We start from the raw sequence: 24,678 nt of genomic DNA, 5'->3' as shown, positions 1-24,678 counted from the left end.
CTATATCTACCCCGTCTTTCCTTTCTACAGTGACAACATGCCATGCAGCCGACATAAGCTACATGTATCTCTATATCTACCCCGTCTTTCCTTTCCACAGTGACAACATGCCATGCAGCCGACATAAGCTACATGTATCTCTATATCTAACCCGTCTTTCCTTTCCACAGTGACAACATGCCATGCAGCCGACATAAGCTACATGTATCTCTATATCTACCCCGTGCCATGCAGCCGACATAAGCTACATGTACCTCTATATCTACCCCCTCTTTCCTTTCTACAGTGACAATATGCCATGCAGCCGACATAAGCTACATGTATCTCTATATCTACCCCCTCTTTCCTTTCTACAGTGACAATATGCCATGCAGCCGACATAAGCTACATGTATCTCTATATCTACCCCCTCTTTCCTTTCTACAGTGACAACATGCCATGCAGCCGACATAAGCTACATGTATCTCTATATCTAACCCATCTTTCCTTTCTACAGTGACAACATGCCATGCAGCCGACATAAGCTACATGTATCTCTATATCTACCCCGTCTTTCCTTTCTGCAGTGACAACATGCCATGCAGCCGACATAAGCTACATGTATCTCTATATCTACCCCGTCTTTCCTTTCTACAGTGACAGCATGCCATGCAGCCGACATAAGCTACATGTATCTCTATATCTACCCCGTCTTTCCTTTCTACAGTGACAACATGCCATGCAGCCGACATAAGCTACATGTATCTCTATATCTACCCCGTCTTTCCTTTCTACAGTGACAACATGCCATGCAGCCGACATAAGCTACATGTATCTCTATATCTACCCCGTCTTTCCTTTCTACGGTGACAACATGCCATGCAGCCGACATAAGCTTCATGTATCTCTATATCTACCCCGTCTTTCCTTTCTACAGTGACAACATGCCATGCAGCCGACATAAGCTACATGTATCTCTATATCTACCCCGTCTTTCCTTTCCACAGTGACAACATGCCATGCAGCCGACATAAGCTACATGTATCTCTATATCTACCCCGTCTTTCCTTTCGACAGTGACAACATGCCATGCAGCCGACATAAGCTACATGTATCTCTATATCTACCCCGTCTTTCCTTTCTACAGTGACAACATGCCATGCAGCCGACATAAGCTACATGAGGACCACGATACAAGAGCATTTCTCCAACATCCGACATCATGAAACAAATCCTACGTATAAAGAATTGGCAAGAACATTCATCTACCAAGAGTTTCGGAGATTTGGGCTTGGTACAGAATTCCACAACTTTACAACAACCGACAATGTTTGTGTCAACACTCAGTTTTATGCACTCTCTCTCTCTCTCTCTCTCTCTCTCTCTCTCTCTCTCGGTGTGTCAGATACACACACATAATCGATCAATGTTAATCCCTTTTTTTTTACACGTTTCATTCTTTGCATATTTCTATGTTCATTTCTTTTCATCAGTTCTTTCTTTCTTCCACTGTTCTTTCCTTGTCTCCTCATAATTTGTAATGACTTCATGTATATTTGTTTATACGTGCTATTGTAGGCAAATTGCTTCATTGGAGTATCCCTTATAGATGTGCGCTTAATATCAACACTTGTAATTTCTATCCAATTGTAACATAACGCCAAGTTTGACTTTATCCTGCTTCTATTGGAAATTGTAAGAGTTTTCGTTTTGGTACACTTGAGATCTCTTACCCTCCACTTCGTTAAAAAATATTCTTGTGATTAGCTTTTACAATGCCCATATGTAGCGTGAGCAACTACGTTTACTTGTAAGCAGCTAAATATGTACCTTTCGTATCAGAAAGCCAAATTTTGGTGATTTCGTTGTGTCATGTGTGTCCTTATTAGTGACTTCATTTGCTGAAAATATAAATTTCATTGTTTCATCGCAGGTGACGGGGTCCAACATTATTGGGATACTGAAAGGAAAAAGGTTTGGGACTTTCGAGGACCGAATTGCAGGGATATGTGCGCATTATGACACGGTCAAAACCTCGCCAGGTATCACTTTAGTACAGACTGTTATGATGACATCAAGTGTGGCAGATTTCAATGAATTGCTATACACATTAACAAGATTTTGAATGAATGTTTCAGTGTGTTTTTTTTATTTTTTAAATACTAATGTGGAGATTTTGCCTACGTCCGGCCGATCTTTGTTTCTTGCATACTAATTTAGTTATTGATAAATTGAAATAAAACATTACATGCTGGTTAATATTTACAAGATTTTAAGGAAGCAACATATTTAGGTTGTAGGTTATCTCAAAAGGCACTTAAAATCGTAGTAGCTACTTTAACAACAACAATCTTATTCGGCTCAAAGTCCTACATAACGGGTAGTGTGAAGCTTTACAAGACCAACTACTGTCTCGTGCTGTATAATATAGGTTCTTTCAGAATATTTGGTAGTTGTTATAACCTAAGTTTCACAAACTTATTTGTTCCGCAAGTAACAAATACAGACCGATCTGGTGGCCTAGTGGTTAGACGTCCGCCTCGGATGCGAGAGGTCGTGGGTTCGATCCCCGGCCGAGTCATGCCAAAGACTTACAAAAATGGTACTAACAGCTGCCTCGCTTGGCGCTCAGCATTAAGAGGTTTGTGTTAGGACTGATTGGCCATGGTGTCAGGATAATGTAATGTAATGGTAGGACATCATACTACATGTCTGCGGCATGATACCCACGTGCTAGACATCACTATAAACTGTCACACTGCAGACATCGTAGCGATATAACTGAAAAAGTGTTAAAGATACGTTAAAAATCCCAATCAATTTTAGCTTGCCCTTACGAAATAGAGGCGTGCTACTGTACTAAGGTGTTGGCGTCGGTGTGTTTGCCAGCTGATGTAGAAACGAACACACACACACACACAGATATATATATATATATATATATATAGCTTCATTGTGTTCAAACAATCGTTTTCTTCCTCTGACCTTAGCAACTGTTTAGAGCTGGTCTCATAGGACGAACATTCTGTGACTAAGTATTTACATACATAAACATTATTTGTAAATTTTGGGTTAGGATTGTTGCGTTTAGCCTACGTTTTTCCTGCATACCGTATGCATACGGATACAGCTGAACTCACGACATATGATGAACGGATGCCTTTTAATGAATGCGACACCATCAGTGCAAACGTTGGTTGATGTGACCAATATCTCACCCCGAAAAGACTTTGGTTAAATGTGTTGTTTTAAATACATTTCTTGTGCTGTGTTTATGCTATAATTATGACACTTGAAGATTAAGCCTTTCGTTTAGTATCACATCCATGTAATAAAAGATCTTTGTGGCCAACATTTCTTATTTTACTAATGTAGGTTATGTTTTCGTTTTTCTTATGCTTACATAGGAGTTTTGAACCCTGTATATAAACTCTCTAACCTATAATCTTGAACCTTAGTGAAAGGATACATGTCGATGGGAACTACACCCTGCTTAAAAAGTATGTTATTGGACCCATATTTCACACATCAATGAATTAGGTGAATTATGTGTTTACCGTCATGGTATAATCATTGAAAGAGACGAATGTGCACCTCATCTGTTAACACATCCCTATCGACAAAATGACTGTGATGTATACTTCATACCGTATGTGACATTGGTTTACGTTCAGCTCATAATCAATAGGTGTTTGCATCCTATGTACAACCTATCCTATGAGCCCTGGCTTGCCGAGTTGTCTACGGCACTCGGCTTGGCAGATCATTGAAAACTCAGCTGGGTTGGCGGTTGTTCCTGGTGTTTTCCTCCACTATATATACTAGCCACGATGTATATGTCTCATGTGCTGAACAATGGCGTTAAACCCAAAAACAACAGCAACAACAACACCAGCTTATCATATCAAGAGTAATAAGTGGATATATATTGATGAGTACTACTCCCTCTTTTCAGAAAAGGTCTTTATAGCCCATTTTTGTCCGCTAACCTGGCTTGTGTAACCTTTTGAATTTCATGTTACTTTGTCAGGAATGTTGAAACTAACCTAGAAATTGATTAAGATACGGTATTAATAAAGCTTCTCAGCAAAAGAAGACCAGTTTGGCCATTATTTCATATTTTGCTTGCTTTGGTTATCGTTCTGCGTTTAGCTTGTGATCAAAAGAATATCGTGGAATCATATACCCAAAGTACATTCATGAAATATGGCGAGATGATGTATATTGATATGTACTATGTTCTTATTGATAAAGGAGGTGTATGTTGCCTATATTGCATTACTCATTGATGTTGCTTGAATATTATGTTTAAAGTTTATTTATGTGAGTGCTGTTTTATGTACGAATCATAAGTTTGGTAACCTGGACACACCTCGGTTATTAATAGACCCTTGCAAGCCAATATTACTGGAGTCTGAATTGATTTTCTGATCGATAATTATCACTTAAACTTGCCTGTTGCTTTGAATTACTAGAAGCGTTACAGAGGCGATACATACAATTGTGTGTTACATTGTTCTTAAGTAGTTTCTTTCCTTAGGGGTCGATGACAACGGATCTGGGTTGGCAGCCATGTTGGATGTCGCAAAAAGAGCCAGTACTCTGAAGAGAAATAACACGGTTATATTTATCTCTTTTGATTTGGAGGAAGGTAATGAAATCAAATATCAGCTTTCAGACAATAAATTGAAGAATTGGACGATCTAAACTATAAAGCCACATTTTACTAATGAGGTTACTAGTTGATAGTCCTAAACCTCAATAGTCATACGATTATCTGGGTACAGTGTAAGCCGGCTGATGCAATATTATATTTTAGCAAGTAAAACTGAGACAAAAGCAAGCCTGGTATTCATATAGACATCATATTCAGAAACCGCTCTGTATGTTTCTGATTTCCATTATTTTATATTATTTATTTTCTCGAGGTATACATTTCTTCCAACATTTCTGCTCGATAAAAAAATGAAAGAACATATTAACATGATTTCATATGCTTGCCATGGAATTTTTTGAGAAGTAAGTGACTTCATATGAGATCACGATACTTTATTACACATAAAATCGATTCTGAAATTTCCTGATGACCAAGTATATCTTATTAGTATTCGTTGTTTTGTCGATAACTGTAAATAAGCTACATCGTATTAAAGATTCTAATGGACTCTTTACCAATCAAGATGACAGTTCATGTTGCATCACTACATAATAGTCTTGTCCTGTTTTTGTCTGTCTAAACCCAAAAACTGTCCAAAAGAGAGAACACTAAACCCTAGATAATTTACCATATAAAACGTACAAATTTGGATTAGTTAAACGTTTTCATTTCAATTGAGACAATCATTTGTTTTACATAACCACAATTGTTAGTGATTTTCTTCTGAGTTAATGCTGATAATACAATTTGGATTTGTGCAGAACTTGATTTGTTACTTAGTTTGGCAACGTACTCAATGGGTCACTGGCACTTCTCAACAGATAGTCACGCCCATTTGTTTACAAGAAATCTATGACAATTATGAAACCGGTTGTATGTATGTATGTATGTATGTATGTATGTATGTTTTGGGCCTATTTGTGATATCATAGACATGTATTGTTTAGTAATATACAGAGCATGTCTAAGAAAACAGACACAAAATAGTAAAGCTAAATCAGTATGCATTTCCTGAAGTTTTTGAACACAAACTATTCAGTTATGGGATCCTTTTCTTCATTAGAGATTGAATGTAATTTAATTAGTTAGTGATGTAACGTCAGCTTTTATGCTACTGTTTGCCTCAGATGGCTTGAAGGGAAGTGCCTATTTTGTTACACAATGGCTGCCCCGATTCCTGGTCACTAAAAACAATACAGATCCCTTGAGTTATGCAAATCAGACGAACTTACACGGATTCTACGTCATGGACACCATCATGGAGTATAACACCAGTGCACAGTCTCAGAGATTTCCCTCCGATTTGACACCGGAAGTGGTAAGTACCATGCCCCCGTTTAGTTTATGAATAATACCTTTATTAGAAATCTTAGGGGTTATATTACTTCTTAGGTGGTATCTTACTGCAATTATACTCTGGAGGTCGATGGTGGGGAGGCATCCAACAGGCTATCTTGTAACTTAATGGGTTTAATACAAAGATAGACAAGAAAGAAAGCTTAGAAATAAATTGAATATTAGTTTTTCTTCTGCGTGATACTGAATTTTAAACGTTTAATCAACTTGATGGTCGATTCATACAAAATTGGATTGGTACTCGATACCTAAGATTTGCAAACATTTCACATGTATATTTTGGGAAAGCATTTGTGTATAGTTTTGTTTTGCCTATATTTTCATAAAAAGATGTCGTTAAATAGGGCGTATTCATGCATGCATCCAATCTGGTAATACAGTTGTCCCACTCAAAATTTTTAAGAAGCATGTATTTCTTCAACTTGCATGTATATGCTTGTTTTCAAAACCATACAAAACTGATTCTATATCTCGCATAATTCATTTGCTTCATTGTGCTGAGAAAACAGGCCCGAATATTCATTTGTCTTTTCTTTTTTGCTGGTACTATCTGCAGAAGATAAATTTAAACTTAAATATGGATAATGATCTTTTCAGTGGGAAGTAACCTTGTTCCTTAAAGAAGAAAAAAGCAAACAAATTGAAAATATTAATGCTTTCGTTGAAAAACTACAATAGTTTTGACATCCTCTTTACAAAGATAATATAATCTATTGTCTTCTCTTAACAGAAGCAAAACAGAAAGACTTTTATAGTCTGTATTCTATGAAAGATTCTAAATGTGAATGATATTGAAAAAATAAATTAAAAAGGAAAATTTCATCCAAATTAAAGTATGTTTATATTTTGGGTGAGGTTTGGGTGACTATTACAATAAACAAAAAATATAAATATTTTGAGACACTTTTTATTATGAATAATAATATGAAGATATAATTGAATATCTGGTTATTTCTCATCTTCTACAATGATTGTAACAGTACAGAATGAAACCCCGAAGCTGAAAAACATTAATAACATAGCGAAGGAGTTTTAGGACAAACATATTATTATTTATTAAGTTCCATACTAAAATTATTCCGATATCATGCAAAATGATTATAACACGATGTTATATATGGCCTTTCTTTTAACACTGAACAATACTGACTCTTACAAAACTGTTTGTCATGATTTGGTTTTTCATTTCTCAGACAAAGCACACCAAGTTTGAATGAGATCTTTCCAGAAACAGTATTGTCAATTTCTAATTATATTTTTGTTAACAAAATCAATCACAAAATAATATATATCAAACTTTTAAGGACGAGCAAAGCTTAATGTTATCCACATATTAGTATTGCATACACCGCTAAGGTGGCCCAGTGGGTAGAGCGTTCGCCTCGGATGCGGGGGTCGTGGGTTCCATCCCCGGCCGAGTCGTACCAAAGACTTACAAAAACTACCTCGCTTGGTATTAAGAGGTTAGTATTATGACTGGTAGGCCTGGTGTCAATATAATGTAACTGGGTGGGACATCGTGCTACATGTCTGCAGCATGATGCCCCAGTGCTAGACATCACTATAAACTGCCACACTGCAGCCATGGTAGCGATATGACTGAAAAATAGTTAAAGCTACGTTAATAATCCAAATCAAACACACACAGTATTACAAATAAGCCTACATATTAAGGTCGCTTTTAAATGAAAACTTCTTTGTTTCATATTTACCTTGAATGAATATACTTGATGAGAAAATATATGTACCGAACATTGGTTCTCGTCTGCTGAGCAGGTTAAAGATATGGCTGATTTATGTCTTTACTAAGCCTAAATAGTCTGAGTAATGCAGGGCGCTATGAGTATACTTAATCTATAAGTAGTTGTGAGGTCTCCAAGTTTTTTTTCTATGTCCTATCTTGATTATCCGCAATACTGCTAACACGCGTATGTTGCAAAAGAAATTCAATTAAATCAAATGTGTCGTGCAACAATTTAACGAGTCCCTATCGTCGTACTGTCATTTTTGTCGCATAACCAGAATGGACTAAATAATGTCATAGGTACGGGGTAATTACTGTTTTTGCAGGTGCAGAACATATGCCACCATCATGTTCATTGGAAGTGTTATCAGTTGATTGGGAGTGTTATCAGTTCTTCCCTTCAATGTGATAAAGTATCATTTAGGTACATACTGATCTACACATTTTTATTTAATACAACTGGTTGTTCTTTTTCTTTAATACATCTTTACCATTAAGGAATTTTGATGCAGTATTTTTTATTTATAGCGAACATATAGCGCTATTTTTATTGTACAATTACATTCGTTCCAGATTGATTTGAACGATTTTTCAAAGTTTGACCTTTATTACTTAGATGAATGTGTTACGCACTGGCTCAGATATTTATTTACCGTTAAGGGAAACCGTTTTGACAACAGTGATTTATTTTACAAACGTGCTTAAACTATTTTTGACCATTTGGATGGTTTATCCTTTATGTATTTTGTCTTCGTAATTAATTGAGGCATTGTTGTATGATTCATTGAAAACTCTATGCAATCTAACACTCTATCGTAGATGTCACGACACAGACGCTATTCCATTTTTGTAAGCCCATAGGAAACTGTAACAAACCTTAGACACTTTTAGTCCAAAAGTACTAGTCACTAACGCTAATGTACTCCCATTACGGGACAAGTAACCTCTGGAGATGGATTAAAACAACATACCAGTACATAAAACTCTTGTCTTGTTACTAAATTTAAAACTCAGTTTAATCCTGATATTGAGAAAAAGATATGATATGCTGTAACTCGGTTCTTTAAATAAAATCAATAAACATTTTTGATAAACACTCTTTGCATTATGTCAACGACGAATATTTGAAAAGACAAAAACCATGTGTAATATTATAAATTTGTCAGAAATAGCTGAACTTGGCAGTGTGGATGGAACCGATTGCTTGCTGGGTTTCTTTTCTTCAACAATTTCGTTTCTTCTGCAACAATGTTAAAATTCCTCAAGTGCCTGACTAGAAATATCTAATGGGGAAAAATGCTACGTGATCGACAATACGCCAGAAGAATACAAGTGTGCACCAATGTTTTGTGGAGCACGCGCCTAATGATGCATTTAGCCATCATTTCATTTTACAGTCTAATACTGGCAAGGATTGTCAACTGATGTTATGAATTCTGAACAAATGCATTGAACCTACATGCTTGATTTAAATTTCGGGAGATAGTAAATGTCTGACAGATAAAGTTTAGATCAAAATAACAATATTAGATTATATAATACTTATGTAATCCGCATATTAAATGCAAATGTGTGAAACAAAACATATATTACTCCGTTTGCTTAAACAAAATCAAACACTGTCTAAAAGTGTTTGGAGCTATTAAATCTATGACAGCAAAGTTAGGTCATAAATAAAACCTCAGCGTTTCTAAATTGGAATAAGACTACGTTGCTTGTGGTGACAGTATATTTATATGAGTGAGGGTGATATTGTTATGCTAGACTAGTATCATTTGATACAACCAGAGGTTACATAAATCAAGCAACTAGTTTCAAATGTTGATAAGCCCATATAAGCGCTGTTGATACGCCATGTTATAAAGTATTAATTCGGACAGAAACACATATTATCAAAAACAAAATGAAAAAGTCCTCTAATGCTAAAATAAGTAACGTGACGTGATTCTCTATCAAAGTAACCAATTGGATAGAAATCGTAAAAACGTAATTGAACAGATTACTAATAATAGCGTGAATTGTAAAGCTATCGTTGTGATTATAATGCAAAGACATTATCATTTTAAGTGCTCAGTTCTTTTTGTGTTAAATGATGATGTGTTTTGCATTAGAAAGGATAGGAAAAAGGAAAGTAGGAAGACATGGACTAGATGTAGAGGTAGAAGAAATAAGTTAGGGACTTGAAGGTGAACAGTGGTAGGAAAAACATGTTCAAATTAGTAATAGACAAATCTACTGTTTTAATGATGTATCTATGTCAACTACTATTACTCACTTTAATTTAAACAGTTAGACAAGCCCTGTACATAATGGTACTCATCCCTAACCGTTGAATTGACTATCTTAGATGACTAATTATGTGAGCCTTTGTACATTCATCCTTTCTCACGTGTTCATGCAAAACAAATTTTTCTTATTTAATTTATTTCTTGCAGTTCTCTTTCTAATATCTTATTTTTGCACGTTTCAGCAACATTTTTCATAAATTATACGCTAGAATGTATACCTTACACAGCATATACATAACCACTTATTTTATTTCCTCATTGACTGAGATATGTGTTGTAACAATGCTTCATAAAAGTAGGAATAACATCTCTTATTGATCAAACGGCCCATTTGAGTCCATTGTTGGCATCTCGGTGTCTTAAAGGACTTTTTTGTTGCCTCGTCATTGGTATATAAAAGTAGATTGTAGTTGGTACGTTATGTCTATTACATTGTTCTTTGCACAGATTGATGCTTTACAGCTCTATCGTTTCTTCTGAATTTGTCATCTTATTTAACCTACAGTAGAAGTTGATACTAGTGATACAGTTAAATTATCACTCACAAAGTCTTGCATCAACATAAACCAATTCTCCCTTATTTCTAACCTTCTATTTGAATGTTTTTCTACCTGTATTATGCTTATATTGATGGCAACCGTTGCTGATTTTCCAAAATGATTTCATATGTAATCTACTAAAATATTTACACATAGCTATAGTATACCTACTTAAAACTCATATTTTATTTCAGAGTCGGACTTTCAAAAGAGTTCCTTTAATTTCATTTTGTTTATTCATTCTTCAAAGCTTACACCTGTTACTTAACCAAACTATCCTGCAGGATTACGTCAAATTATTTCAGTTTTGAAAACATTCGCCATGATAAATATTTTGTGATTTAAATGACGGTGAAATTATGGAAGTTTGCGAAACACGCGCACCCACGATACACGGTCACGCACACATAGTACAAAGCAAAGCTTACATATATATATATATATATATATATATATATATATATATATATATATATATATATATATATATGCGTGTCCAATATTTATATGTAAAGTCATGAGCCAACAACAGGAGAAAACAAGGTACATACATGCAGATAAATTTGTAAAGTCTATCTATTAAGAGGGAGAGAAATAGTGATAAATAAAGAGCTCAAATATACAGAGTGGATATTTGTATGCCATAGTTTCGCTGATCTTTTTAATTTTTTGCTTCCTTGTTTTGGCAAATATGCGTGTTACAATGTTTGCCTATTATAATGCGACTTTCTAATTTGGAGCTAGTATCCATGTTGATACTAATTTCGTTAGGTGAAGTCATGCCCTCCAACGTTTTAAGGTTCAAAGATTTTAATTTTGCAGGAGGAAACACTTTTCGCGTGTCTCAGTGAGTACTTGTAACTAGACAAATTATTTTATGTAAATAATCAACCAGATGATAAGTAATGATGTTTCATTTCCTTTTCTTTTCACACGAGTGAACCTCATATGTCATTGGTCGCACAGTAGAAAAGCGATAAATAATATGCGCATACCTTTGAGGGTCCAGAACACAAACTTTATGTGGACTTCTGATCTAAAATCAAGCATATTATCCATCACATGACAGAACAATTAAAAACTTTACGAAAGCTTTCATTTGACGTTCACGAAACATGTAAACCAGTTAAAGGTATTTATCATTATTAGTACATAATATCACCGTATATTTTATAATTGATAATTTCAGTTAAAGACCAATGTAAAGAAAGTCGCGGCGAATATAGGCATTCCGTATCATGGCGATTTTGAAAAGGACAAGGAAGATAATTTCTACACAATATATTAATAGACAGGATGCCACTATTGCCCATTATCATCAATCTCTTTTTCCTCTTTTCAGACGTAACTGATATAAGAAACTTAAAGGAACAAAATGAATCCGCTATGTACGAGTAGTAGAGGTGTTTATAACTGTATTATGTATATCTATTTTTTTGCAAATCCTGGTGCATGATTGTGTCCATATTATGTGTAATTATTGGTTATGACTGTAGATTGTACTGATCATCTATAATCAAAATATTAGTTAAAATATGTACAAGGATATACAACCATATTATAAGGTATTAAGAGAGTATAATGTGTAGGATCAATCAACATGCTTTGACGTAGATGTTTGCCATCATTAAAAATAACATAAATGATAAAACCGATAGACAACTTTGGGGTCATTTATACATTATCTGGTGGAGTCAGGTGGCTTCTTTGAAGAATAAAGTTATTTTACATTGGATGGGCTAGGTTAGGTGGGATCTTTAACAATGTGGGATATTTGCAAAAATATCAGGTAGCTACTAGGAGCAAAATGTTTTTTCACGGCCTATGTTTACTTGTTTTTTCATCCTTAATTCTTACTTTTTGTCGTAACGTCAGTTTTCAGACGTATTACACATACTTATATATGCTGCTGGCAAGAGGTGCTAATGGAAATCGTTGTCTGAATCAACGGTACGTTCTCTTCAAAGTACTATTCATCTGTGCGATCTTAAAAGCACATTGATAAACCAGCAAATCACATTGACATGTTTTACACATTTGTATCTGAACATTTATATTGGATAAAGATGGAGTCGTATAAGTAATTTATTTCATTAGCATATTATTAGATTTCTTATTAAATGAACATTTTAATCTACATTTCGTCCTGAAAGGATAAAGAGCTATAATTTACTTTCCGTGCGTTATATCACCCACTCCACTTTGTGCTGTGTAAAACATGTTTCCGTGTTTTGTGTGTTACTGCATTTTCAATTAACTGTAGAGCATTCGTGATACCATTACTACCAATATATATATATATATATATATATATATATATATATATATATATATATATATATATATATATATATATATATATATATATATATATATATATATATAGTTCCCGTAGAATATGCTTTAAAAACATTTCTGTGAACCCAAAGTTGTGATTTTGGGAGTCGGAAAACACAATTAACATCAGGCTATCAGGATATCTCTATCTATACTCCTTAGAAACATATTACTATGTACTTGAAGTAATTATTGGAAGTAGTAGTAACTTTGGGATTTTACCTTTTGGAAGCTTGTCATGGCTAAAATGGCCATACCAGTTGAAAATAAAAATCCTTTGCAAGTATTTATTGATATATACGTTTAACTAAATGAATATATTTTCTTCCTATCCTGCAGATGAAAAATTATTTCAGCCAGTTCTACAATGACGTGGTAGCAGACAACTTTCAAGGGGACTATATTAACAGCATCTACCGTAAGGGCGAGGATGAATCCTTAAACAAGGCTCTCTCTAAAGCCTGGGAGTCACTTTCTGATCCCGCATATCAGATGGAAAGTTTGCAGATTCCATTATCTAATTGGAGTGCTATATACGCAAGTAGCTTCAATGAATTCTTGAGAAGCGATCACTCCAACTTTTGGGCAAAATCTTATCCGGCGTTGTTTCTTACAGATTCAGGTACAATTACTGGCAAGAATTCTAATATACTCATGGTATGATATGTCAAGTAGACCTACGATATAATAAAAATAATGATGGTATCTTTACATTAACGAAATGAACAGTTCCATCAAAATCGCTTAGGTACGCATCAATACATTGAAGTTTATTTATAACTTCCTGGAATGATCTTATGAACCTTTTATTTACAACACGATAACCTATATAATTCACTTAGGAATCTCCAAACCCCTGACCCAAATCAACATATTTATTCCTTCTTGTTTACCTGAATAAAAATCCTGATAATAAGCTCATATACATAGAGAACAATGCAGCTATTATTAGTTGTTTACATAAATAAAAAAAAAAAAAGGCAATCAGGTCAAGCAGAAATTAATCCAATTTTTGGACAAGGTCTAGTCCAACATACAATGTTACGTTACAATAACATGTAATGAAATAAAAACAATTGAAATTAACAAACAAATAATTTAATTAAATATACATAACAGCTGGTAAGTTGGCTTTTTGTTGGCACTTTGGCACATTGGCACATTATCATGACGAAGAAACGGGACCCAAGTACTTTTTCCTAGAACACCTAGCCCAGATATGCAAACCGATATCTTTGGATTTCGAACTCTACGATCTACCAACTGAGCCACATCACCTTTAGTGTGGTTTGGCATTCAGACAAAATAGAGAATAAATGGCATGAGCTTTAAATCAACGGTCACCTCGGTAAAAGCACTCTTCCCCCTCACCATGTACGTAAATATCTATTTAAAATACGATATTCCCATTTCGAAAACAAAAATCCGGTACTTGACACATATGTATATTTTTACTGTAAAAAGTGCATGAATACAAAAAAAATCGAGGCAATAAACAGCTAATTTTGTGTGTTGTAAATTATTTACGTTTGCTTTTGGGTCCGGTAAATTATTATCTTAGTGCTCAATAAAGCTACATGTATACCTAGATGTCAGGCAACATGACGGATCACCAGAGCACGGACATCTGTTAGCATTTACGTTTCTGTATACTTCAAAGTATTCGTTATGGCAAACAACTTATATTGACTGTAAACTTAATTATTAGTAGCTAGTACTATCACTACCTAAGCAGCAACAGCACGAGGAGAACGACTACGAAGTGGTCTTGGAAAAGACTGAGACCCTTCAAGATGATGATGTCAAGTCCATAAGAAGTTTGTGAAAACAACCACTCGGCGGTCCTTTTTAGGGTCACATGTATCGCTTGGAAAAAAAAGACGCTACGCAACGATTGCAAAATCAAGTGAAACTGAAATCTCCTTCTCCGTGATTCAATGGCATGCATGTTTGAGTATGTTTATGTATTGTGTAAGTAATATGAAAGGACCAGAATGATGAGACAAGTTTTCTATTATTCAAAATGACAATGAAAATTTCAAAATACATAAAAGAAAGTCTAGTTGTGTTCCCTTATCTGTTTTCAGTTTCTTCACTGGCAATGATTATTCCTCTTCAGTGTCTTTTTGTTGCCTTGATTTCGTTTATTTCATGACGAGTATAAGTTCTTGTATTTCTAAGTACACTCCTCCTCATGCTTATTCTCTTTGTTTCGTATTACACTCTGAACACCTTGCTCTTGACAATAACATTATGTATATTTTCCTTTTCCACATGTCTTTTCATTGCATTGACGTTGAACACAATATCAAACATAATCTCTTTCTATCACATTGATGGCAGGTACATTTACTTTTGCCTCATAGCTTGTAGTCTTATATGAAATGTATTTTGAAGGACACGTTGTTTTTACTCTTCCATCTTCTTCTTCTTAGTCTGAAGGCTGAAAGAGTTATAAAAAATTATGCTTAGAAGCGCTCTCTATATATCCTCTGCGATTGTGTACAAGCCTTAGTAAAACCGCAATTTTGGAATCAAGATAAACTATCGTGCTTTATTGATAAGAAGCCAGATGAAGAAACGAAGAGGCGACGACGAATCGCTTTGGTATAAATCATTCCTCATAACCATTCCTCATAACCAAACCTGAGCATCAAAGAAGGTCTAAACACTTTGATTGTCGATATTCTCAACGAACATATTCAAGAACAGCTGGTGGAAAGTGATCTTCTTATTTAAGAATCCAAAAGAGCATGAATCCTCAACTAAATATCAATACCTTGAGAATTCCTTTTGGGTATTATTTTAATGCTCACTATCTGGCCGACACGATTGTCATCGTTATAACTTAAGTTTGGCAAAGACCGGGAGAAAGGACTCTCAAACATGTATTAATGGAGCACCATATATTTGCTCACTGTCGTAAAATGCATTTTTCCTGACAGAGAAATAGTGATCATTAAATTATGTGCTGGTTTGTTTTCCTTTTTTAGTCCTTACTGCTTTGGCTCCCGTGAAACATATACATCAAGAATCAATTTTCCGTTGCGCTGTCCAATACAAAGAATGACTCGATGTATTGTTTGTATAATCCGATATAGTCGAGTACTACATGGTGGAAAACGAAACCGCTCCGTTACACTAGAATTATTCCTTTGAAGTTGGATTCAGCATTTGTTTTTTTACAAGGAAGGTGGAATCACGTATCACGTTGTACGTGAATGTGTGCATTCACACAATATTCATGTCTGTAAATCGTATTTTGAGAGTCAACAGTAATATAAAATGAAATCACTGACAAACCATTATATTCTCGAAAGGAAAGTCACCTTTTTGAAAGCGATTCTTAAGATATGTTTGCCATGCCATTCACGACGGTGACGATGCAAGAATCCCAATGGGTATAATTTCATCCTGTGTTCTCTTTGACCACCTCAGTTCCTCTAGAATTTCAAACCAAAGGACATGCGACTTGTGTCTGAATGTCAACGTTCGTAACGTGATCAACATTTATCCAAGTGCCAATGCCTTCCGTCAACAATTTAATTTATTCGTTTGTTCTTTGAAGTGGATTTGTAAATGAATCACGAACTAGTCAGCAGTAGTATGGTTAATATTCCTACCGGGCGTAACTGGAACATCCATTGATGTATGGAAAGAAGCCACGAAACCACATGTGGATGCTTCTGTGGAACTGGATTCTGACATGTTGGACACGTTCAGTGACAATGAACTGACAGAAGATTACTATTCTCACAATTTTGGGCTTAACGACGGTCAAAATAAAAGCAAACCAGCAAGCAGTTTAGAACTGATGGGTCCTTTGCATTTGGATACTTAGTAGCAAGAACATAAATTTTGAAGAAGGTGGATGTAGGCTTGAGACTAAATTGAAGCAGTACCATATGTCATTTCAGGGCCATTCCAAATAAGTACAGAAACCAGACTTTACATGTGCCACATGGAAGTTTTACCTCAAGTGGGATCTACGACTAGTGGAAATGAAAACCTTCTCCTTTAGCTCTGGACTCCGATCTAAGATTCTAAGATCATGTTTTCTAATGACAATGTGATTGGCAACATTAGCAATGCGGTTCTCAAATAAGCCAACGATTTACATTATTTTGAGTACCTTTGAACGTGTTCAATATAGAGGGCAGTCAGTATCCAGTCATTATGGCCAGAACAGGAACAACATTTGGTCTCCTGTTTTGCTCAGGACATGGCTGAAATAATTTTACTTCCAACCACAGAACATTGTCAAGATTTCAAATTGAGCATCCTAGTTAGACTCAACGCGACAAATGTATGATAATGAGTCAAAATGACAGGTTAGAAGGGTATAGTCGGATGAGGCATGGACTCGCATCTCCGAAAAGAAGATTTTGAGAAATTAGTATGAAGACTTAAGTTTCGAATTCTTTATATTCATTGACTTCTCTGAGGACCAAACACATCAGCGTTTTTTTCAACAGCGTACATACCTCACCAGTGGCTCGTCACCTTGCTTTACAGAAATTTGAAAGGAACATTTCTGTTGTGAATTGATGACGTATCGTTTCCTGCGCAAAAAGTCCAAGCTAACCGATACTTAGTAACTATTGTCTTACAGTTCGCTCAAAGCGTCTTAGAATCATGTAACTTTCCCCATGGTAAACCTAAAAGCGTTCAAGCCTATGTCACCAATAATTAAAGACGAGAATCATCACCCAGAATCCCATTGAGTAGCCGTCTCATTTCCCAACGACCGCAGCGCGGAATATTTTGGATCCTATCGATTACTTTCTATTTAAGTTGTTATCATTAACTTTTAGAGAAGAAATTTTGTATCAACTTGATTCAGAAACTGTGAGATTACAACTATCAGATTCCGTTGTCTGGACAATATTATAAGTATATATTTCATGAAATTGGGATTTCCCGAAGAACCTTTTAAAATTGTTTTCATCATGAGAACAGTATAAATGATGTTAAATAAGAACGATGGTTTGTTAAACATTATGACTGTCTTTTATCTTTAGCTCAGAAACGCATTAATGACAAAATTAGAGTGACTAAGGTGACGAAGTTTATTGCAAGTCACATTGTACTCCCAATTTTATCAACCTTGTAGATACGTTCTTGATTAATATGTTTTCCTTGTTTGTAATCCTGTTTTGTGTTTGATACTCTTCTGATTATTAACCCTGTTGGTTTTTTGAAAAATACACGATGTCTTGTTTTTATATGGAAAACACACCAGTATGAACGAGCTCCTTCTCACTTCTCTTTATCGATCATTTTCACGTTTACCTTCACTTCCGTTTACCGAATAGGAGGGATGTTTTCCATCACGTCCATTTTTTTCAGTGTAGAGTGATGCGTTCTAAGCCTGATCACATGCTCGGTAGTGAAAAGAGCAAGTTAGCAGACTAATAAAGAGAGCTGAAGAGCTTTTCTGGTCAAAACCCTGAACGCATTGAAAAGCATAGGCTGCAGGACAGAGTCTACGTGCATAAGAGAAGATAGCGACTCTTCTCATTCAACGAGAAGAGAAATACGATCACGCTATCTATTTAGGAGCCGACAGGGACCAAGGATAGAAGGACACAAAGGGGGCAATTGAACCAGCCGCCAAGTGACTGATCCAGAAGCTTTGACGCCGGAGGAGACAGAGAACTCGATAAAAACCCAGGCCAGTGAGCCTAGTTTTAGGATATAGGTCTCCTCAAAACCAAAAGATGCAGCGCCTAACCTAAAGGAGGATATTGCGGGTGGGCAACCCAGCAAAGCAAGTCACAGAAAACAAACGGCCAGTTTCATGACCACCCAGATCCATAGACAAAAGTGCTAATTTTTTTTCTTCCAAAAACAATTTTTGTTTTATGTATGTATGCATATGTATATATGTATTTGTCAATTTCTATGTTGTTGAAAATCTAATACTTAAACCCCACTTACAACTTCGATGTGATAGTGTGTGCTTGTATGTATGGCTATTTTAGCGTATCCAAAAACACTTCCTTCTTTTTTGTGCCATAGCAGGTTTGTATATTTTGTATGTTTGTGAGTTAAAATATGTATAATTATTTCCCTTCTTTTAAATTCAACACGTTTAGTTGAATGGTACAGGTGCTACTTTGGATAGTAATCAGATGTGTTTGATTGTGTATGTGGTGTGTTTGGATCGTAATCAAAGCGAGGGTCCCGGATGGTGCTTAAGACAATGTGTATTGGACAATTTATAAATATGTAGCCAATGGTCAGCATGCAAACGGCATATAACAATGACAAAGCTACCATTACATTTCTCTTTGGTCAATGTACACTTTTGTGCCCATAAACCCATTTCCATGTTAAAATCACAAGCATATTAAACATAGTATTTCCCACACGTCCCCCATGAGTCCACTGAATCTTAACTTAATGGCCCTAATGTTGTCTTTATGATGTCCCACAATAGCAAGACAGTACTACTCATGCCATCTATTGGCTTAAAAATGGGGATTGAACACTTTTTCCATTCATTACAGGACAGCATCTTATCTATCGAGTCAGCTCATCATGTCATGAATATAAATGATTTCTAACATTGAATTAATTTGCAGGAAACTATCGTGGCGACATGATTAACTGTTATCATCAACCTTGTGACAACCTGGATATCATGCTGACAGACGACAACCTAAAGTTTCTGGGAAAACAAGCAGATGCATTATACTGCAGTCTTCAGTATCTGGATGAAACTGGCAAGTATATATATCTGCACTTTGATTGGCTGTAAACAGTCACGTGATACTGATCTGGAATTATTTACACATTGATAAAATTCTGCGGACTACTTTTGGTTCCCTGTTACCAGATCATTTGATGTGAAGTTTTATATATACCAACGCCTTGCACCCTAATAATAATAACAACAAGCTCCCACCCACCCACTCCTGTGATTTCTGATAAAAAAATGACAAGCCACAGCTTAAAATCGACCACTAGAAGTTAAAACAATGTAATTGCACAGACCTTCCTGCATTCCAACACTCGCTAATTTTGCCGAAGAAGGCATATGTCAAATTTTGGAAGCTAATCTTCAGAAATTATTGCATTTCACCTCGACAACATGTTACAGCAGCGGTTATTAAAGGTCAGGGTCATATGTCAACCAAGGGATATCACTAGAAACGGTCACGATTTTGCTTTTGAACGATCGAAATGCGTAGAAAGTAACAACGACGTTGCTATAACAACACATGCCACACGCAAACGTAATTTTCAAAACCAAAAGAAGAAATATTCCTAGTTTAACCGCAACACCATTTTTTATATATTAAAATAATGATGATAACAGTATATCAATGGCATGACCTGCTATGACATTCTACCCCATATCACAGTATAAAGAATCGATCGATGAATCTTGGCTAGCGAAGATAGGGTTATGCATTATATCGCAGTTAAGAGGCTAATGAAAGAAAACTTCGATGTACATACAAGTGAATGTTTCGTTGGTTAAATCCGCTGATCTGATGTTAAAAAGGAAGTAAATTTGAATTATAAGGATTAAATGATCATGGTTGGGTATTTATCGATGCGTGCATTTTACCTAATCACTCACATCGGACATTATTTACTTTGTGTGAGTGATTAGGTAAAATGTACACATCGATAAATTCCCAACCATGATCATTTAATCCTATTATATATATGTATGTATATATATATATATATATATATATATATATATATATATATATATATATATATATATATAGAGAGAGAGAGAGAGAGAGAGAGAGAGAGAGAGAGAGAGAGAGAGATGCACACACAAACACACACACATATATAAACATATATACACACACACACACACACACACACATATATATATATATATATATATATATAAAGTTAGATGTGTGTGTGTGTGTAGATATGTAAGCAAATGTGGAAGTAAGGATGAAAGTAATAAAATAGATATAAGAATATTTAAATTGTCGTCAGGAGCGACGCTAACGCTACGTCTAGCTCATGTTAAAAATTTTAAATATATATTGAAGAAAAACATTTAATTACGTTCAACATTTGTTTTAGTATTTATTTTAAACTATATGTTTAACACAATTTTTAGACTTTTAGGACTATTTATATTATGTTAATTTAGAGAGTAATTCAAAATCTTATTTTGGAATTTGAATACAAAAACTTATTCAGGATCTTTTTTAGGATGCTAATTTCAAAAATGTAATTTACGATGTCATTTCAGATCGTAATTAATAAAATAAAGAAGGTTGTTCTATCTGTTCTTTTAAAAAGGTCTTAGGTTGGGTATTATATTTCAAAGGTTTATTCTAAAAGTAACAAAGGATGATATTTTAAAGACAGTTTTAATCAAGTAATCCAATGCTTTATTTCATACTTTAATTTTAAAAAAGGTACAAAAGATGGTTACTATATAACTAATTTCAAAATAGTTTTAATTTTTATATATAAATTTAAACAATTATTCTATGAATAATTCAGAACAACCTACATTGAATGTCAGCTGTTTGTTTAAAGAAACGATGGTGAAAAAACAATCACAATCAAACATTGTCTTTTATATTTTGATAACATAACTGTACTTAATGTAACAATGCAATCATTAACGTATCGGAAAAACGTCTTGTCTGTAATAAACTTTAATTTATAACGCTGATTATTTATAAGAATATCTCTGTGTCATGTCTAAACCATTTTGGAGTTCATCATTACCGAAATAGCAGTTTAGATATGGTTGAGACTTGATATCGTTACGCAAGTTATGAATGAACGCTAACCAGCTAAAATTGTTTCCTATTTCGCATGGTCCACTCGCGAAAACCAAAATTGTTTTCAAGAAACAGGTTATTAGCATAAATCATTATATTCTGAAAATAAAAGTCATTTTAGTTGCATGTAAATCACATTAATATTCTAAAAATCACTCACATTGTAACAAGAAATTGATATTTTATAGCCAAATTTGGTGGTATGAAATAAATTGTACAGATCAATTGCAAGTTTTGGTTCTTCAAATGTTAATAATTTTTTCCATTGTGTCTATCATCATTTCTTTATTTAAAATATATGTGTTTGGGCCATGAAGGCCTTTAAGTATATATTCATCTGATATGTCTTTTTCTGCACAAAAACTAATTGCAGTTCAATTCTTCCATCACGTCTCGTTCATACTCAGACATATCACGTTTATCAACATAAAATGTTTCTGGAGTTAATAAATGCGAATGATGATTACCTTGTAAGTACAGTGTACATTCCAATTCACATTCAAAAAGGTATCTGACTCTTCTAGTACACAAATTTAATTTAGCAATTTCTATTGCGTTAGCCATTTAGCTATTGTAGAATTTTGTAACATTGCCCAATCGATAAATTATATGTGTAAAATTATAACCTTCATCTATTAGATCATATGGATATTATATAATTATATAATTTTTGGATATTTGCCATGAAATCTAATTGCCCTAACATTAACGACTCTACCTCACATTCCTCACATAGCGTGTGGCACTTTTTAGTGGTGTCTTGCAATGGGGCATCATGCCACAGACATGTAACATCATGTCCCACCCAGTCACATTATTCTGACTCCAGGCCGATCAGTCCTAACACTAACCTCTTAATGCTGAGCGTCAAGCCATGCAACTGTTAGTACTAATTTTATAAGTCTTTTTGATGACTCGACCGGGGTTGGAACCCGCGACCTCCAGAATCCGAGGCGGAATCTCTAACCACGTAGGCCACCAGAGCGGTCAGATGTAAATATAATATACAATGACCGTATGTAACGCTTGTTTTACATATAATATATAAAAACCAACTTATTATGTTTTAAATTAATATCTCAAATAGCATCATTGATTTCCTTTTGAGACGTACAGCTGCAGCAGCATCATGAATTACTTTTCTTGAAATTCACATCTAAAATAGCGTCCTTCGTCACGTTTAGAATACACTTTTCCAAGATAATAACCATCTTTATTACTCGAAATTAACATCTGCGATAACACCCTGAATTATTCTTAGAAATATCTTTCGAACTATAATACATAGTAATCATCTTTATCTATTTTCTGAAATCTAATACATAATTAGAATCTTTGTTATATTTTAAATTAACATCTGAAATACTAACGTTAATAAAATTTTTGAAAATTGAGATCTAAGGTATTATCCTGAATTGTTTTATTTTGATTTCCTCCTAAAGAAGTATAAGGCTTGTAAGTTGGAAAAAGAACGAAACTGAGACATTATTATTATCATTATTATTATTATTATTATTATTATTATTATCATTATTATTTTGGTTATGCATAAAGGGAAATAAATAAGATGGTAGCGATATATAAATATAAATGAATAAGAACCTTTGCCCATTTGCTTACAACTAAATTCGGTCGAATCCGATATGCAATAGGTCAGTCGAACTGGCTATATTACACCTTTAAGTTGACTTTGAGGGTTATTTACCCAGTAGAAGGAGTAAGGATTTCAAAGGGCTGATCTCTGATTCACATGACATAGATGTTTATCTTAAATCGTGTCGCGCTTTTTCTTTTTGTAATAAGTTACTGAGTGTTAAGTTTTAACGTTTGATCCTTCAATAATATTGATGTCATTTTACTTCATTTTTATTGCAGATTGTGGGACCCCAACAACGGCAATTAATATTTACGCCACCAGAGGGTGTCCATATTTCCTCATATTTCTGATGACTATACTTCTTTTGATACTGGTTTAAAGAGAGCGTAATACTATACCGTCAGAACATGAATTTGACATCAGTCGCAATATGTAGTCCTTTGCTGGTGTTCTTTTCCTTCATGAAAAAGAGCTAAGCTCGACTTTTGTCTCCAACAGTGAATATTGGGCATAACTATTTTAGTTGCATGTTATTAATTATTATTTAGTTTTCACTTCAATCAAGTGAAACAAACAATTAACACTTCGTTTTCTCACTATATAGTAGACTTCAAATTGATAGTAAAAAATATAAATTGCATGGACATTGTTCAACGATTTTATTAAAACACGTAACTGTTTGTGTCATAATTGTTACAAAACGTTACACTGTTTGATGCTGGTTCACATAAAAGAGAATATTGTACAATTCTTTTCGTATCTTCGTATGATAACCTACATTAAATTTACTGCATTGTATGATCAATTAAATATTCATTTAGACAAGAGTGTTAGTTACACATAGACCGTATGTATGTATTTACAGTAAATCGAAAAGAAGAGGATGGAGAAACAGTGTGTGATGAGACAGTTCATTATTGTGTACACAATATTAAATAACTGCTAAATGGATAATATGTAATGCTACTTTTCCTTTTGTTTGTTTGCTCATAACGTTGATTTTAAGAACAAATATATACCCCAACTTTTTATATCGTCCTTTGTTTTACTTTTACTTTTGCCATACATTGTAATTCATGGAAACTAATTGCAGCAAATTCACAAACTACAATTAATTTGATATATTTGATCATACTACCCAGAAGATATGCTTAATATACATATTTGAAAATGGTTTGTCCCAAACAACATAACCTAGGTGCTTTATATATCTGGGATAATACAACATATATAGAATTAAGAAATGTATATTATGTTTTGAAATCACTGCTGTAAATATGTTCTTTATATTTGTTACTTTCAATTTGGCGAATTGTTTGAATGTGTAAATTATATAAAATATGAATGGTATGTACATAATATAAAATATTCCTCTTTCAAACAACACTTTAATGATGT

The 24,678-nt window shown here is 34.4% G+C and overlaps 1 protein-coding gene across 3 annotated transcripts in view; it reads left to right on the top strand.

Moving 5' to 3' along the window:
* Nucleotides 1–24,311, top strand: part of LOC149775947 (uncharacterized) — a 76,174-nt gene extending 51,863 nt beyond the window's left edge. For 2 of the 3 annotated variants that reach the window (XM_089942803.1, XM_089942802.1), the window contains exons 2-8: nt 1,127–1,273; nt 1,913–2,021; nt 4,520–4,630; nt 5,764–5,954; nt 13,240–13,522; nt 19,488–19,628; nt 23,559–24,311. In XM_089942803.1, coding sequence (XP_089798929.1) covers nt 1,202–1,273; nt 1,913–2,021; nt 4,520–4,630; nt 5,764–5,954; nt 13,240–13,522; nt 19,488–19,628; nt 23,559–23,659 — 1,008 coding nt within the window. In that variant the 5' untranslated portion in view covers nt 1,127–1,201 and the 3' untranslated portion in view covers nt 23,660–24,311. Of the gene's footprint in view, nt 1–1,126; nt 1,309–1,912; nt 2,022–4,519; nt 4,631–5,763; nt 5,955–13,239; nt 13,523–19,487; nt 19,629–23,558 lie in introns of all 3 variants that reach the window. The other variant, XM_089942800.1, reaches the window with a different exon arrangement.
* The last annotated feature ends 367 nt before the right edge of the window (nt 24,312–24,678 follow it).

This window comes from Sinohyriopsis cumingii, chromosome 18 (assembly GCF_028554795.1).
Source record: "Sinohyriopsis cumingii isolate HCF-2022 chromosome 18, ASM2855479v2, whole genome shotgun sequence".
NCBI classification, from domain to species: Eukaryota; Metazoa; Mollusca; class Bivalvia; order Unionida; family Unionidae; genus Sinohyriopsis; species Sinohyriopsis cumingii.
This window is presented reverse-complemented; position numbering and strand designations above follow the sequence as displayed.